The sequence below is a fragment of the Simochromis diagramma genome, unplaced genomic scaffold (genome assembly GCF_900408965.1).
Source record: "Simochromis diagramma unplaced genomic scaffold, fSimDia1.1 OVJJ01000205.1, whole genome shotgun sequence".
Taxonomy (NCBI): domain Eukaryota; kingdom Metazoa; phylum Chordata; class Actinopteri; order Cichliformes; family Cichlidae; genus Simochromis; species Simochromis diagramma.
In genome coordinates, this window is record NW_024386782.1 from 13645287 (window position 1) to 13658597 (window position 13311).

Below are 13311 nucleotides of genomic sequence, written 5' to 3' on the forward strand. Positions count from 1 at the left end.
AATAATGCCGTCTCTGTTGTCCGTGCGCCGTCTCTGCCAGTCACCCTGTGACCTGCCTGTCTGACTGTATAGCATTACAGTATTCCCATTTTCAGAGTGGAAGCTAGGGCAAAAGATCCCTAAAATTAGCAGGGTAAGTGGCCTGTCTCTAGCACTACCCTGCAGCAGTGACGTTAATTGCACTCTATTTATATTTTAAGAGTGCAGGACTCTGAAAGATCAAGTTTCTGTTATGCTTTATTTCAGGGTGCTGGAGTTTATGTGAGCTGTGGAAAGCCTGCGTAATGAGAGCTCGCAGATTTTGTTTTTGATACGTGTGCACTCCAAGATAATGTCACTTCCAGTGTCCAAATTAGATCATTTCATGGACCTGGCTGTCACAATGGCATGGTAAGGCTGTTATGTCCTGCTGCTATCACAATGCAAACGCTGCCGCCATGTGAGCAGCAGCGCTCAGACTGAATAATTAAAATCAAGACATCGAAAACTGGGATTCATTTCCAGCTTTCCAGCCTAAGTCAAGAACAACTCTCATTCACATTTTTGCACACAGACAAGAGTCACAGGAACGCTGAGCCGACATACAGGGATTCTGTTGTGACACTGAATTTTATTCAGGCATCTCCAACACACTTTTGATCTTGAGTTATCGCAAATCTGCTGGGAAAGACAAAGGCAGCGACAGTTTAGAGCCTGAATGTAAGGTGTTTAGGATCTTCCAGAGCCTCTTCAGTGTGTATTTCAACTTTTTAGTGGTGCTTAACACAGACTGACAAATAAAATATTGCTGAAAACACAAGAAAAACAACTAAATATAAGACTGAGATGCAGGAATGGCCAAAGAGCCATCTGTTCCTTTTTGTTTTCTGTGAACTGCATCTGTGTTAAAGGGAAAATTCACTGCAAGGCAAAAACCAACACATGATCCTCGACAGTTGATTTGTGCCTTTTTTTATAGCGACGAGAGCGCGCTCAAAAGTCCGTCGTTGTCCCCGCAAACGTCATGAGGCTGCTTCTTTTGCATTAACTTGGATGTCTTTCTTGTGGATTTCATAATCCTGGGAGGAGGCACGCAGGTACGCGTCAGGCTCTGTTAGAAACTGTTCATTCAGACATAAGTAGAAATTAAGAAAACATTCTTAGATTTAAATATTCAGTAGATACCAAATTATTGTTAAAGAAGCAGCCCCAATCATTTAAGTCATCATATTAGGATGAACATGTACAACAGAGGGGAAAAAACCCCAAAAAAACAAAAACAACATGTAAATCGTGTTCATGCAGCGACTTTTAGCTTCACAATTTTTGGAATAATATTAACAACTGCATAGGTTATCTTGTTTGGAGACTGGGGAGTGTTAAATAATGGCACCTGTCTCTTTTTTTTTTTTTACTAAGTCATAAAAGCCTGACAGAAACGATGCAGCAGGCTGACAAAATACTGTCACAGTCCAGTCAATGTTCTCCTCAAGCTCAGAGGTTCATGTCTGTAACTTCATATTATTACTTTTGCTTGTAATCAGGAAGAAAACATTCATTGCTTTTGCCATTTTGCCACCGGTTTACAGTTTGTAACGGAACATTTGGCACAGTACTTTCAACACCTTCCCAGCGTCAGAGAAACATAACAGATGGTACACGCTGAATGCGAACAAGTAGAACCAGGCACAAAGAAAAGAAAAAAAAAAAAATGCCAGCGACTCGTTGAGTTTGTTCAAATATTTCCTTTCTGAATGAATCTGCTAAACAACAAGTGAGCTACCACAGTCACACTTCATTTTCATGCATGTTATCTGGCTACTTTGATCAGATGCTTTGTGTCAGTAAGAACGAGCCCATTTCTCATACACTTCAGCCACTAGCAAACCCACACAAACCCCCATCAGCTTGTACCGCTCCCTTTTTGCTTGTTCGTTTTAGAGGGAGACGCTGAGAGGAGATGCAATAGAGTCTATATGATGTTAACGTTTCACCCGGCATTAAGTAGCAGTGGAAACCAACAATCACCTTAAAAGTCTGTGTTAGAATAAAGCAACAACTGACCAGACCTCTGGCAGACACTTAAGCCCAGAGGTTGGATGTTTATTGCTATTGGTTTGGTCTGATAAAAACGTTGGTTACAGTCAGCAGTGGAGCAGAAGTCAAGAGGAGACTTGTGTCGAGCAAAAAAAAAAACCCCAAAAGAATAGTTTGTGTCAGGTCACAGTAAAGAATAGGCGAGAACGGGAAGAGTAGTTGCTGGGATGCCTCTTCAGAAGAAGGGGGCGGTTGATGCAGAAGTGGAAGTCAGTGCAGCTCAATGAAAGCCTCCATCTCTTCAGAGATGAGTCCCCTGTAGGGCAGTCTGTGCTTTTCGATTGCACGTGCTGCCAGGCACTGAAGGGTGACGTAGTTTAGCGGGTAGAGGGCCGGGTGCCCGCTGCTGTGCTCATCCAACAGCTCGTAGGCCGTCTTCCTCTGTGCATTTGTGGCATCGAAGTGAGCTCCAGCCTTCATGAGGAGCGCCATAATCTCCGGACAACCGTTGTTAGCAGCAATGTGCAGCGGTGTGTTGTTCTCACAGTCCCGCGAATCAACGTCCGCGCCGCACTCTAGGAGCAGTGCAGCCACCGCCTGGGAGGGGAAGCGGCCTACCGGGTAGCGGCCGACAGATGTCGTCTCCTTGTCTACGGCCATGTGCAGGGGGGTGAAGCCGCTCCGCCCTCGGGGGTTCAGCTTTAGAAGTCGGTACACCGTGTGCTTCTTCTGGTGCTCCTGCTCCGGGCTGCACTCGAGCTTCTCCAGTAGAAAGATGAGGTGGAGGATGATGGAGAGGGCTTTGGTGAACTGAGGAGCTTCTGGGGGATTATCCCTCTGTGCCACAGCTCTCTCTACCTCCCTCACGCTTTTGCCCAACACAGTCATGAGATCATGGAAGGTGATGCGTGTTGACAGCGAGCCTTTTGCCCGGTCTTGAAGAACAAACGAGAAGAGCTCTGCAAAAGACAGGAAACTTGAGGCTGTCATGGGACTGAGAGGGTCCAGGTTGCTTTGCTGCATGTCTAAAGCGTACTTCCACAGACTTATGCAGCGCTCAAAGTTGCCTGAGTCAGCGTACACAGCTCCCCTATAGCGGATGTAATAAGACGTGTCTGGATGGGACGGGCCCAGGATGCGCTCGCGAATCAACAGGGCCTGCATCCTCATTTCATCCGGGTCGGTGATCAAAGCCTCGAGTTCCTCTGCAGTGCACACCTCCTGTGCGCAGCCATAGGCGGGGACCGGGGGACCGGGTGGGGGCTTGGCAAGAGAACCGGTCTTTTCCCCTGGCTGCCTCAGCTCCATCGCCCTCCTCCAGTACCTCATGGCTCCCAACAGATCACGCTTTTTGTCCACAAAAGTAGCCCCTAGGAGTTCAAGTGCATCAATGCGCTCCTCTCTGGAGGTACGAGGCTGGTGGGCGAGGTACTCCACTATGTTGGTGTGACCCGTCACGCTTGCGGCCAGGAGCGGGGTCATCCCGTATCCGTCTCTCTCCATGCGGGCACTGCACTTCAGCAGCATCTTCATGATGTCCAGACTACCTGACTCGGCACAGTCGTGTAGGGCAGTGTTTCCTTTCACACTCTTGCGGTTAACATCCGCACCGCGATCCAGGAGGAACTTGGCTATCTCCTTGTGGCCCTTATAGCAGGAGATCATGAGGCAGGTGTGGCCGTGGCGGTTGGCGACCTCCATGTCGGCTCTGTGCTCCACCAGGTAGCGGACGATCTCCAGGTGACCGTCGAAGCAGGCAGCTCGGAGCGGCGTTGAGTTAGTTAGTGTTGCATTGTTTACTGAGGCACCGTGTTTCAGTAGCGTCTTCACCACAAGGAGGTGACCGGCTGCCGAAGCCGCCCAGAGCGGCGGAGCCCCCTCGATGGTCTCGCCGTCAAAGTTCACCGAACCCCCGAGTTCAACATTCGCTTTACAATGTTCAAGGAGGTAGTCCACCACCTCTAAATGTCCGTATCGAGAGGCTATCAGCAAAGGGGTTCCCCCCTGTGTTTTCTCCTCAGCCAAAGCCTCCAGCTCCTCTGGACTTTTGTTGCTCAGCAACTTCTGGATAAGTTTCAGCTTACCATCTCTGGCCGCGTTGAAAACCGCCGTCGATATATCCATGTTACAGGCTCTGTGCTGCCTCGCTGGGCTCCAACTCCATAACCACCCGCGGTTGGGGAAAAACGGCGCCGACTGGTTTTAAATAGCAGAGCGCTGAGATCTTAGTTTGGACTCGGTTTCTAGCTCACATCTTTCTGCCATTTTGAGGGTGCTGTCAAGATGGCGTCTATGTTGTTTGACAGGTCTATGTTTACGATGACGGTGAGGCATTGTGGGTGATGTAGTGTTGGGGGAATTTCCAGTTCTCAAGAGCAGGAGGCGTTTCCTGGAAGATAAACTACATTTCCCGTGATGTGTGTCAGTTAAAGAGCTGCCAGCTGATGGGTTCGTTTGTTGTGGTGATCGCACCAACAAAGCGCAGTGTTTCCAGCTGATTCCGCGCTTACAAAGCAAGTATACCCGAAAAGAGTTGTAATGAAAACGGTAGTGGCTACTTATAATAAAAGTCGGTGTAATCCACCCGCTGGTGGAACATATGCTGTGTTTGATATATAGTTTAGTCTCACAAAACTGTACACCGTTATTATACAGTACTGTGCAGAAGCCTCGAGCCGCTCTTCATTTCTTTATATTTTGCGAGGAAAAAGTGTATATACAAAAACAAACAAAACTTCGAACAGAATCAATATTTGTTTTGCTTTTCAACTCAGCCTTAATTGAGCTTTCTTTCAATTTCTTTAAGTAGTATTCAGGAATAGGACAATCAAAGTTCTTATCCGGATGTTTTGGTTCATTGTCACGCTAAAAAAATAAAATTGGCACCAATCAGTTTCTTTCCATGTGGTGGATGAAAATCCTTCTCCGTGTTTTATTGATGTCTTCTTCATACATATTAATGATGATTTGAACAAAAAAAAAAATAAAGAAGGGAAATTTGGATGCAAATATACATTCATCACTCCATCAGACCTGTTGCCACTGATTTTCAGTCCAGGTGCGATCTGGCGTACGTCAGCCTTCCCCCTGTTTCCCTTCCTTAAGAATGGCTTCTTGACAGCCAGCCACTGAGTCCTTGTGATGATGTGTCATTGAACAGCAGATGGAGGAACCAAAGGGTCAGATGCATCTCTCAGGTTCTGTGTCAGGTCATTGCTGGATTTTTTTTCTGCTTCTTAAGAATATGACTTTCAGATACTGTTCATTTGCTGTAAATAGTTCTTTCATCCTCCACTTGGTCTGGTTTCCTCAAACATTTTAAGGACACCCTGCACATCTTGCCCAGATGTCACATTTTTGCCTGAAAGTTCCGTGGGGCTCACCTTGAAATAAGAAGATGATGGGATCTGTGGGATCTTCTTATGCATTTTTCATAGAGTCAGTCAAAGTAGTTGTTGTTTTTGTGACAGTCTGAGAGTAACAAAGCACCAAAAGAGACAATTTAAAATTTGTTCTCTAGTTCATCCCTTAAGTCAGGTATCTTTTTAAGCTTGCATGATTCTTAGGTCAGTTTTGAGAAAAAAACGATGAAAAATAAATAAATAACAATAAAATTAAACAAAACAGATAAACAAAAAACTCCTGTTGCAGGCAGCTGAAATGTTGGATTCTCCTCCTTTAGCTGTGTTGTGCCGAACTGTGACTGTCTGCATGCACATTTTGAATGTGCATGAATCCTACCAGCTCTTAATTCAAATCAGGAGTTTCAGTCAGTCTGAATTAAATAGCATAATATTCTAAATCTAATGATTATCACTGAATAATCAAATGACAGAATCCTATCTCACAGGCAGCGAGGCCTCCTGCACTGTGAGCAAACAGTCACCATCATCCCCTACTTGCCATTAACTATGACTACATATTACTTTGGAAGATTATTACTTTGTGTTATCCCCATAACATTAACCTGTTTTAAATTTGACAGCAGGGATGAGATTCATTTTTAGTTAAAAAAAAAAATCCAAATGAAAACAGTAAGGAGCTGGAAACCTACACCACTGATCCCAACAGTTGTTAGGTCACATCACTCTGTCCTCCTACTCAACGCTAGGGGCCAGAGTATTGACTTGAATGTTCAGTGCCAAAATCTGTAGCCTACGTGCTTCATATGACTTTATCTTATTTGTAAAGTGGAAACTGGAAACATATAACATATGTATAAATACACCGTGGCATGGAGAGTTGCTATAGCTGATGGTTGAGCAGTGACTGGATTAAAACATTAAATGAATTCAGAGGATAAATGCTGCTACACGGCAGTCATTTTCAGTCCTTGCATACAGTAAAACATGAAGAGGAAACGCAGTCTGAATGCAAATAAAAGCTTCCACTGTGCTTCTCTTTTAAAGCCTCTTAAAAATATCATTTCCAGTCTGTCTCATGAAATCATAAAAGTAACATTTTGGGGGGGGAGAAGACATTATTTGGTCACATTAATTAAAGCTTTTATGCTTACATAAGTGTTTGTTTGTTTTTTAAGTCGTCAGAGCTGAATATTTTTTTAAAAACCATCTGACTGTGCTGCAAACAGTCTGTTAATGAATAAGGAGATTTTTGATGGACCCTGGTTGCCGTGTGGAAATGTCTTTATGCATGTGTGAGAAGATTTTCCAGCGAGACCCGCAAACCTCAAACCAACAACTGCACTCACAGAAACAATCAGGACTTTTAATTTCTGCTTTTGATTACCTCAAGTTAAAAACAAAAAGACCCTTCATCTTCATTTGTAAGCTGTTGTTGAGCTCTGGATTTTTTTTTTTCCAGTTAGGAGGTTATTAGATGGTTCAAGTTTCATAATTTCCCTTCTTGAGTATTACCACTACGGCAGCTAACACACTTAATTTTCTTTGAGTTTTATCGCTCTGCTCTTGAGTTTGTAGGAAATGCATCTCCTTTTAGCTTACAGATGAATGTTTCCCACAGGCTTATATCAGTGAATAAATAGAGGTCATCACTCTTGTGCACAAACTTGAGCGTCGTCTCCCAAGTTTTTACATTTTTAATGAAATCCTGGATTATTTTCTGCTCTGGGTCACCAAACTGTCTGCCTGATATATCGGGGGGCAGGTGGTGATTGAAACAAAGGCTGTCTCAGCACTTATTTTATAAAGATGAAGTGACGTTTTGATGATTTAGCTCACTTGCATGTCATTCTGCTGTTGCACCAGCAGAGGAGGCAAAAGTCCACGTTTGATATTTTTTCTTTTTCTTTTTTAGTAGTGGGACTTCTGCCATGTATGTCTGCCAAATGTACAAGTGTGGATTGCAGTGTGTCTTCTACATTTTTTTTTTATTATCCTATAGTAGCACAAATACATTTCCACTTGTCAACCCAAATGTTGAACTCATAAATCGAGACCAATAACCTCCCTGTGCAGACGGATTATTTCCAGAGAAAGACAAGTGTGTGCCAGTAACTGTGATTACCACCAGCCTTCTTAATAACTATTTGAAACTCACTGCAGGACTGAATAGGAAACATGCTTTTAAAATTAAACAGGGATTTTGAATGCACACAGAAACAATATTGGGGTTGGGGGGGGTATTTGGAATCAAAAGGCTCACAAATGACACCCAGCTTGTGCCTGGCTCAGAGGACCCCACCTGAGGGTTGTTTGCAATAATTTAAAACTCGAGTGAGAAAATGAGAGGTTTATTATCATTTCTGGGGATTTCATGTGATCCTGGGGGTTAATTCAAAGACAAAAACCACAGACAAAAAGTGCAAGGCGAGACAAAAGCCCTAGCATGGTTTTTATTCGTGAGTTCAAAAGCATATCACAAAACAACAGTCATATCAACATTACATTTACTAGCAATTAAAATCGAATATCTTCCCTATATATAAATTCTCTCAAGCACACAGAGCCATTATTAATTTCCACAGTGACGTGCAAATGCTTACAGATAATATCACTGCATTCATTACGAAACAATAAGCAACTCCAACTTAAACAAGATTGCATACCAACTGATATGACACTGAGCCACAATACAATGCTCATCGGTGAGAGTAAAACTGTTTGTAACTCAATACTCAAAGAGAAATACGCACAAGCGAGGATCACAGCCCCACTGTTCACATAGTCACTTCACTGATAAGCCTATAGGTTATTGTGGGCTGCCCCTAATTTTGAATTTGAAGAATTGGCAAAGCGAGACTTTAACAGAGACCTTCATTTTTTTCTGTGCGCATATATAACCCAGTGTGGAAGAAACATCTTCCTTGTCATCTGTGTGCTTGCTCCTGTCCAGTATTTGTCAGAAGGGCGAGGTGGGATAAAAAGACTGGGGGCCCTCAAGGTGTGGACCAGCTCGTGTCCGCCAGAGTCTTGACAGGGGCTCCCTAGAGGCCTGCGAGCAGCTCACTGAGCAGCACTTCTCTTTCTCCAAGAAGCACATCTCTCTTCAGGCTGGTTCCTTTGTTCACTACCTTTACTTTCATGGCCAGAGTCTTTACCTGTGCCTGAGGCAGAGCATCGAAAAAAAAGTCTTCATTGAACACCGGATTCCTGCTGTTCTTAATGATGGTGCTCCTTTGTTTCTGCTTCTTACCAGGATTCAGGTAGAGTGCTACGCAGCAGTTGATGCTTTTAAGGTCTGTCTGCCTGTCGTAAAGGGCCTCGGCTGCGAGCACGCGCACCCTCAGCCGGGCTGCCTCCCTGTCATAGTGAGTGCTCAGCCTCAGTTTCCCCCCCTTGTTGAGGTTTATAGTGTGCTCGCGCTGACAGAGGTCCGATGCCGCTGCTCCCCTCAAGCCACCGCTTTTACATCCACGGAAGGCGGGAGAGGGAGGGCAGCGCATTCGGCGGCGCTGCATGTTGGGGCTGTTGTCTGCTGAGCTGCATTCATCAGTGGAGAGGGAACTGTGGCGTGCCAGGGAGCGTTTGGCACGAGACACCTTGGGGGAGAGAGGAAAAGCAACTGTAAACATACAGAAATAAGCCACTAGCTGAATCAAACTAGGAGGAAAAAACTGTTACACACTCACTGATGATTTTGAATTATACATCGTGGCCATACATGAGCATATAGAGCACAAGTCCTCACCTTGGCTTGTGTCTCCTGTGTAATAGAGCGCAGGAGAGAGGCAGATCGGGAAAGGAGAGGTGAGTTAAAGGGAGATGACTCGGCTGAGGAGCAGGTGTCACTCTCACCACCGCTGAAATAGCGGTAGGGGTTGGGGTCAGCCGGGGCCAGTAGGGTTCCCCCTTGGGAGCGCCTCTGGGAGTTTGGGGAGGTGAGAGGGCTGCTGGGGTCGCTGTGGAAAAGGCTCTCCTTGCGTCGGGTATGAGGAGACTCCATCAGGGTGGAAAAGCCATAGGAGGTCTGAGCCTTTGGGACATATGGCAGAGACATTGCAGTCTGTGACTGTGGGTCAGCATTAGTGTTTACATCAATACCGACCCTGTCCATAGATCCAGCACCAGGCTCATCAGCGCTCTCTATCTGGATGATGTGCCGGTTGGCTGATTTCTGGAGATTGCGGGAAAAGAGGCGAGGGCTGCAGGGGTTCTTGCTGCTCCTAGCTCTGGGGCTCTGGCTGCAGATGGCATGGTCAGAGGCTGAGGGTCTGATTTTGGAGCAGTGCTGAGTTTCTGGGGTGACAGATTCTTCTGGGGGGCAGCAGATAAGTTTGGGTGGGATGAAGAAATCGGGAATCTTCTCTGGAGTGAGTACATTGGCATACACAGAAACAGGAATGGCCTCTGTTGTCTGCGGAGGCTGGGATTGAGTCCCACTGCGGAGCTTCTCCAATAGCCACATGCCTACTCAGACGCCCCAGCTAACAGTTTTTCTATTAAGAGAAGAGTGATGCACAGAAAAGGCAGATAGAATCAAAAGAAACGCATCCATTGATCGGAGTTCAAACGTGGGTTCCCAGAAGACATTAACCCTAGATCAAATTTGTTTTGCCCTTTACACCTCAGTAGAAAAATACGCTTCAGATTCAGCGGGTGAGTGAAATGATGACTAAACCTTTAAACCAGAAGTAGCATTAAAACAAAACAATTAAAAAAACCGCTTATCTAACCAGCTACAAAGAAGACTTTAATGAATGTGGAATTAGTGAGAACACGAGCTAAAATTAAATTTCATCTAGATAATTTAAACGAACAATGCGAAAAAAAACGTTTTCATTAAGTTTAACTATTTTTTCATCACTCCGCAGTCATTTAAATCACCGAAAACGCAAATATTCAAAGTAATATTATAAATGCATGCGCAAAGACGAGTCTAAATAACTTTTCCCCACCAGATAAAGCCAAGTTAAGTCCCGCTGCGCTGCACAGCTGCAGCCGAATAAACCCACCTGTTGGCTGTATGACTCTTTCGCTTCAAAAATTCTGATCGCTGGCGCGCGGACTCGCTTAACCTTTCCAGACACTCTGTGCGTAAAAGGTATTTTCCCGACAGTTGGAGCCCAAGTGTGATCCACTACCCTCGCCAGTGGGAAAGGGCTGTTAGACCAGTCGCTCTCGTTTTATATGATGGGGTCTCTGACTTCTGAGCCAATGAGATGATCGTGAAGCCTTCCCATGATATTTACCATGAAACTGTTCCCGGCGCAGGCATGGAAGGGGAGGGTGGCGGTGGGGGTACTCATTTTGAAAGCTGTTGCTTCATCACCCACAAAGTGTTGCAAATTATGTGGGTTTTATATCTCACTGCTTCGTTGGATTTTAGAGAGAACACTGTGATTGCATTTGGCACTCACGTGAGAGCTAGTCTCTAATGGACTGTGAGATAGTGCACCGTGTATTACATGGGTCTAATGCATGCAAACAGGGGACCTTAATTGGACTTCCTGATGGCAAACTGAGCGTTATATGGTCTGACAATATGCTGCATTTATACCAACCATCTGAAACTCATTTCCCAGTGATGATGCAGGGGAAAGCTCGCGCAGAGAAACTGAAGTAAAAAACGGGAAAACAGAAAACACGTCATAATATATATTTTAAAAAGAGAGAAAGAAAACAATGAAAAACAATTTTAATGACCATCAGAAAGCAAGTTAAACTGAGGCAAATGACCACTTAGCTCCTCCTTTCTATGCATCACATTCAACTAATGAAAAAGACCTCACAGTATTACATTTTGAAGCTTAGGCATTGAATATTTCTCTAAAATTCCACTGTTTAACCATGGACTGAGTCTGATATACTGCCAGAGAACAAGAGCTCGGATCCAATGACTCTCTGCTCTCTGTACCAAAAACTCTGACATAGACCTGTGGCAAAGCTGCCTTCAGTTTCTCTCGAGATGGAACTCCTGTTGATCTGAGGAAGGCAAATCAAAGGAGAACATCAGATGAATGAAGCACAGGATACTTAGAGCTGAAACAACATGTTGAAAATATTGGCTGACAAAACCCCCAAAAAGAAAATAACAAAACAAACAAGCTTTATTACTACTACTAATAATAATAATAAACGTACAGGTACAAATATTCACTGCTTTACTTTCTAACCTGCCAAGATTTTTGGCCTCTCTTCATCTCCTCTAATAGCAGCATCTTCACTTTGTTGGACTTAAGTTGTAGACATTTTCAAACCAATTAACCAATCACCAAATCAGGAACGAATCAGAAATCAAGGACGATCATCAAATTACTTTAGTATGTTTGAGTTAAGTAAAATTTTATTTCTATTTTCTTTCTTATTTCTGTAGCACTTTTAAAGACAAATATCACAAAGTGCTTCATAACAAAATACCAGACCTTAAAAAAAAAAAAACAGTATTGCTAGTAGTACTTTTCAACATTCATCCCCCCAGTTTTTTTGATTGTGTCAGTTCACGATTTTCTCTTTTTTTTCTCACCGTTTTGGATTTTATTTATATTTTCAAATTGCCACAGTTTATAAAGCTTTCAAATAACTCACAGTCTCTTCTTTTCTTAATGTAGTTGATTTAAATTTTCATTATTGAATGGCAAAAATATCTCCTCTGCTATGTGTGAGCTGGGGTATGAATGCAAATGAATGGACTATAGTAAAACAACAACCGAATTATACATTTATTTCGTGCTCTTGAAAGCTAAAAATAAAGGCATCTCCTGTGTGAAACAGAGCCAGTCACTTGCTGAGTTTTCCAAACAACATAAGGCATCTGAAATATGCCAAGCCTGGATAGTAGATCTGATCACAAAACTACAAAATTACATAATTTGAAATGGGGGAAGTCTAAGAAAACAAAACAAAAAAGAAAGACAACTCTGAAAGCCTGAATGTGGTCAAGACACTTTTCCTGAAAACATTGCATTTGTTCAATTGTAACCATGTACTGCTCAAAAGATCTACAATATTTAATGGTAAAACAAATAAATAAATAAAAAAAAACCCTGAACAATGCAAAAGTAACATTAATTGACAATTTGCCTTTGTCTTATCTGGGCCTGTTTTTGTTTGGAGACAGCCAAATAAAAAAAATAAAAAAATAATAACTCAACCCACAGTGTCTTTTGCCAGGTGTTAAACATGGAGGTGGATCTGTCATGGTATGAGCAGCCATCTCGTAGGAGTCATTTGGACCAGTCGGTGTTCTGCAGGGTTTTAAAAACGGCCAATAAATACAAAGCCATTTTAGAGAATCAGCTGAATACCTTGGAGATATAAATATTAAAGCAAAAATCCACAATCTAGCCAGACCTTGCCAAACATTTCTAATGTGTGTATGACTTGTTGTTTTCACTATTTGGAAAGTCTGCCCATCATTATACATTAAGCCTATCAGCAAAAGCAGATATAAGACTATATGTGTGTTTGTGTACGTGGCCTTACGTGACAGGATCATTAAACTACTGTTGCAGTTAAAGGCGCCGTAGGGTCTGATACATGCATCCTTAAATCTCCTTGTGGTCAGAATCGGATCTGCTTGGCTTGATTCACAGTGAAAGTGGGCAATCCTGTCTCCAACAGCAAACCTTTGTCTTTATGTTATTAAACCACTGAATTTATTTCCATGTCATTTGCCTTTAAAAGACTATTTCTTTTCATCAGTTTAGTCAAAACCTCAATCTGCACAATTGTGAACAACAGGTCTTACCAGTTGGACACATGAGCGCTGTACCTGGGAGATAAAAGCCAATTAGTTTTTAACATTTATTTCAATGTATATACTTTCAAGTCATTTGATTATTATAGTTATTAACCATTTTTCTCATAAAAAAACTGCATTCAGAAAATGTGAATTAGCAGAGTAGAGAGTAGGAGAAGACATTTGAGCCTTGGT

At 43.2% G+C, this 13311-nt stretch overlaps 2 protein-coding genes across 2 annotated transcripts; both read right to left on the reverse strand.

The window, feature by feature from the left end:
- Nucleotides 1-590: 590 nt before the first annotated feature.
- fem1a (fem-1 homolog a) lies at nt 591-4344 on the reverse strand. The gene has a single exon (XM_040022000.1). It carries the CDS (start codon nt 4138-4140, stop codon nt 2287-2289), a length of 1854 nt encoding a protein of 617 aa, XP_039877934.1. The 5' UTR covers nt 4141-4344; the 3' UTR covers nt 591-2286.
- Nucleotides 4345-7817: 3473 nt separating this feature from the next.
- LOC120727617 (C2 calcium-dependent domain-containing protein 4C-like) lies at nt 7818-10678 on the reverse strand. Its single transcript, XM_040022001.1, has 3 exons — nt 10391-10678; nt 9127-9874; nt 7818-8977 (listed from the first exon to the last, which is right to left on the reverse strand). Exons 2-3 carry the CDS (start codon nt 9841-9843, stop codon nt 8423-8425), a joined length of 1272 nt encoding a protein of 423 aa, XP_039877935.1. The 5' UTR covers nt 9844-9874; nt 10391-10678; the 3' UTR covers nt 7818-8422.
- Nucleotides 10679-13311: the final 2633 nt, after the last annotated feature.

Excerpts from the sequence above, each read along its gene's own strand:
- fem1a (XM_040022000.1), bottom strand. The coding sequence starts at position 4,140 with ATGGATATATCGACGGCGGTTTTCAACGCGGCCAGAGATGGTAAGCTG.
- LOC120727617 (XM_040022001.1), bottom strand. The coding sequence starts at position 9,843 with ATGTGGCTATTGGAGAAGCTCCGCAGTGGGACTCAATCCCAGCCTCCG. Across the intron at positions 8,978-9,126 it reads CACAGGAGACACAAGCCAAG|GTGTCTCGTGCCAAACGCTC; the intron begins GTGAGGACTTGT and ends CTCTCCCCCAAG.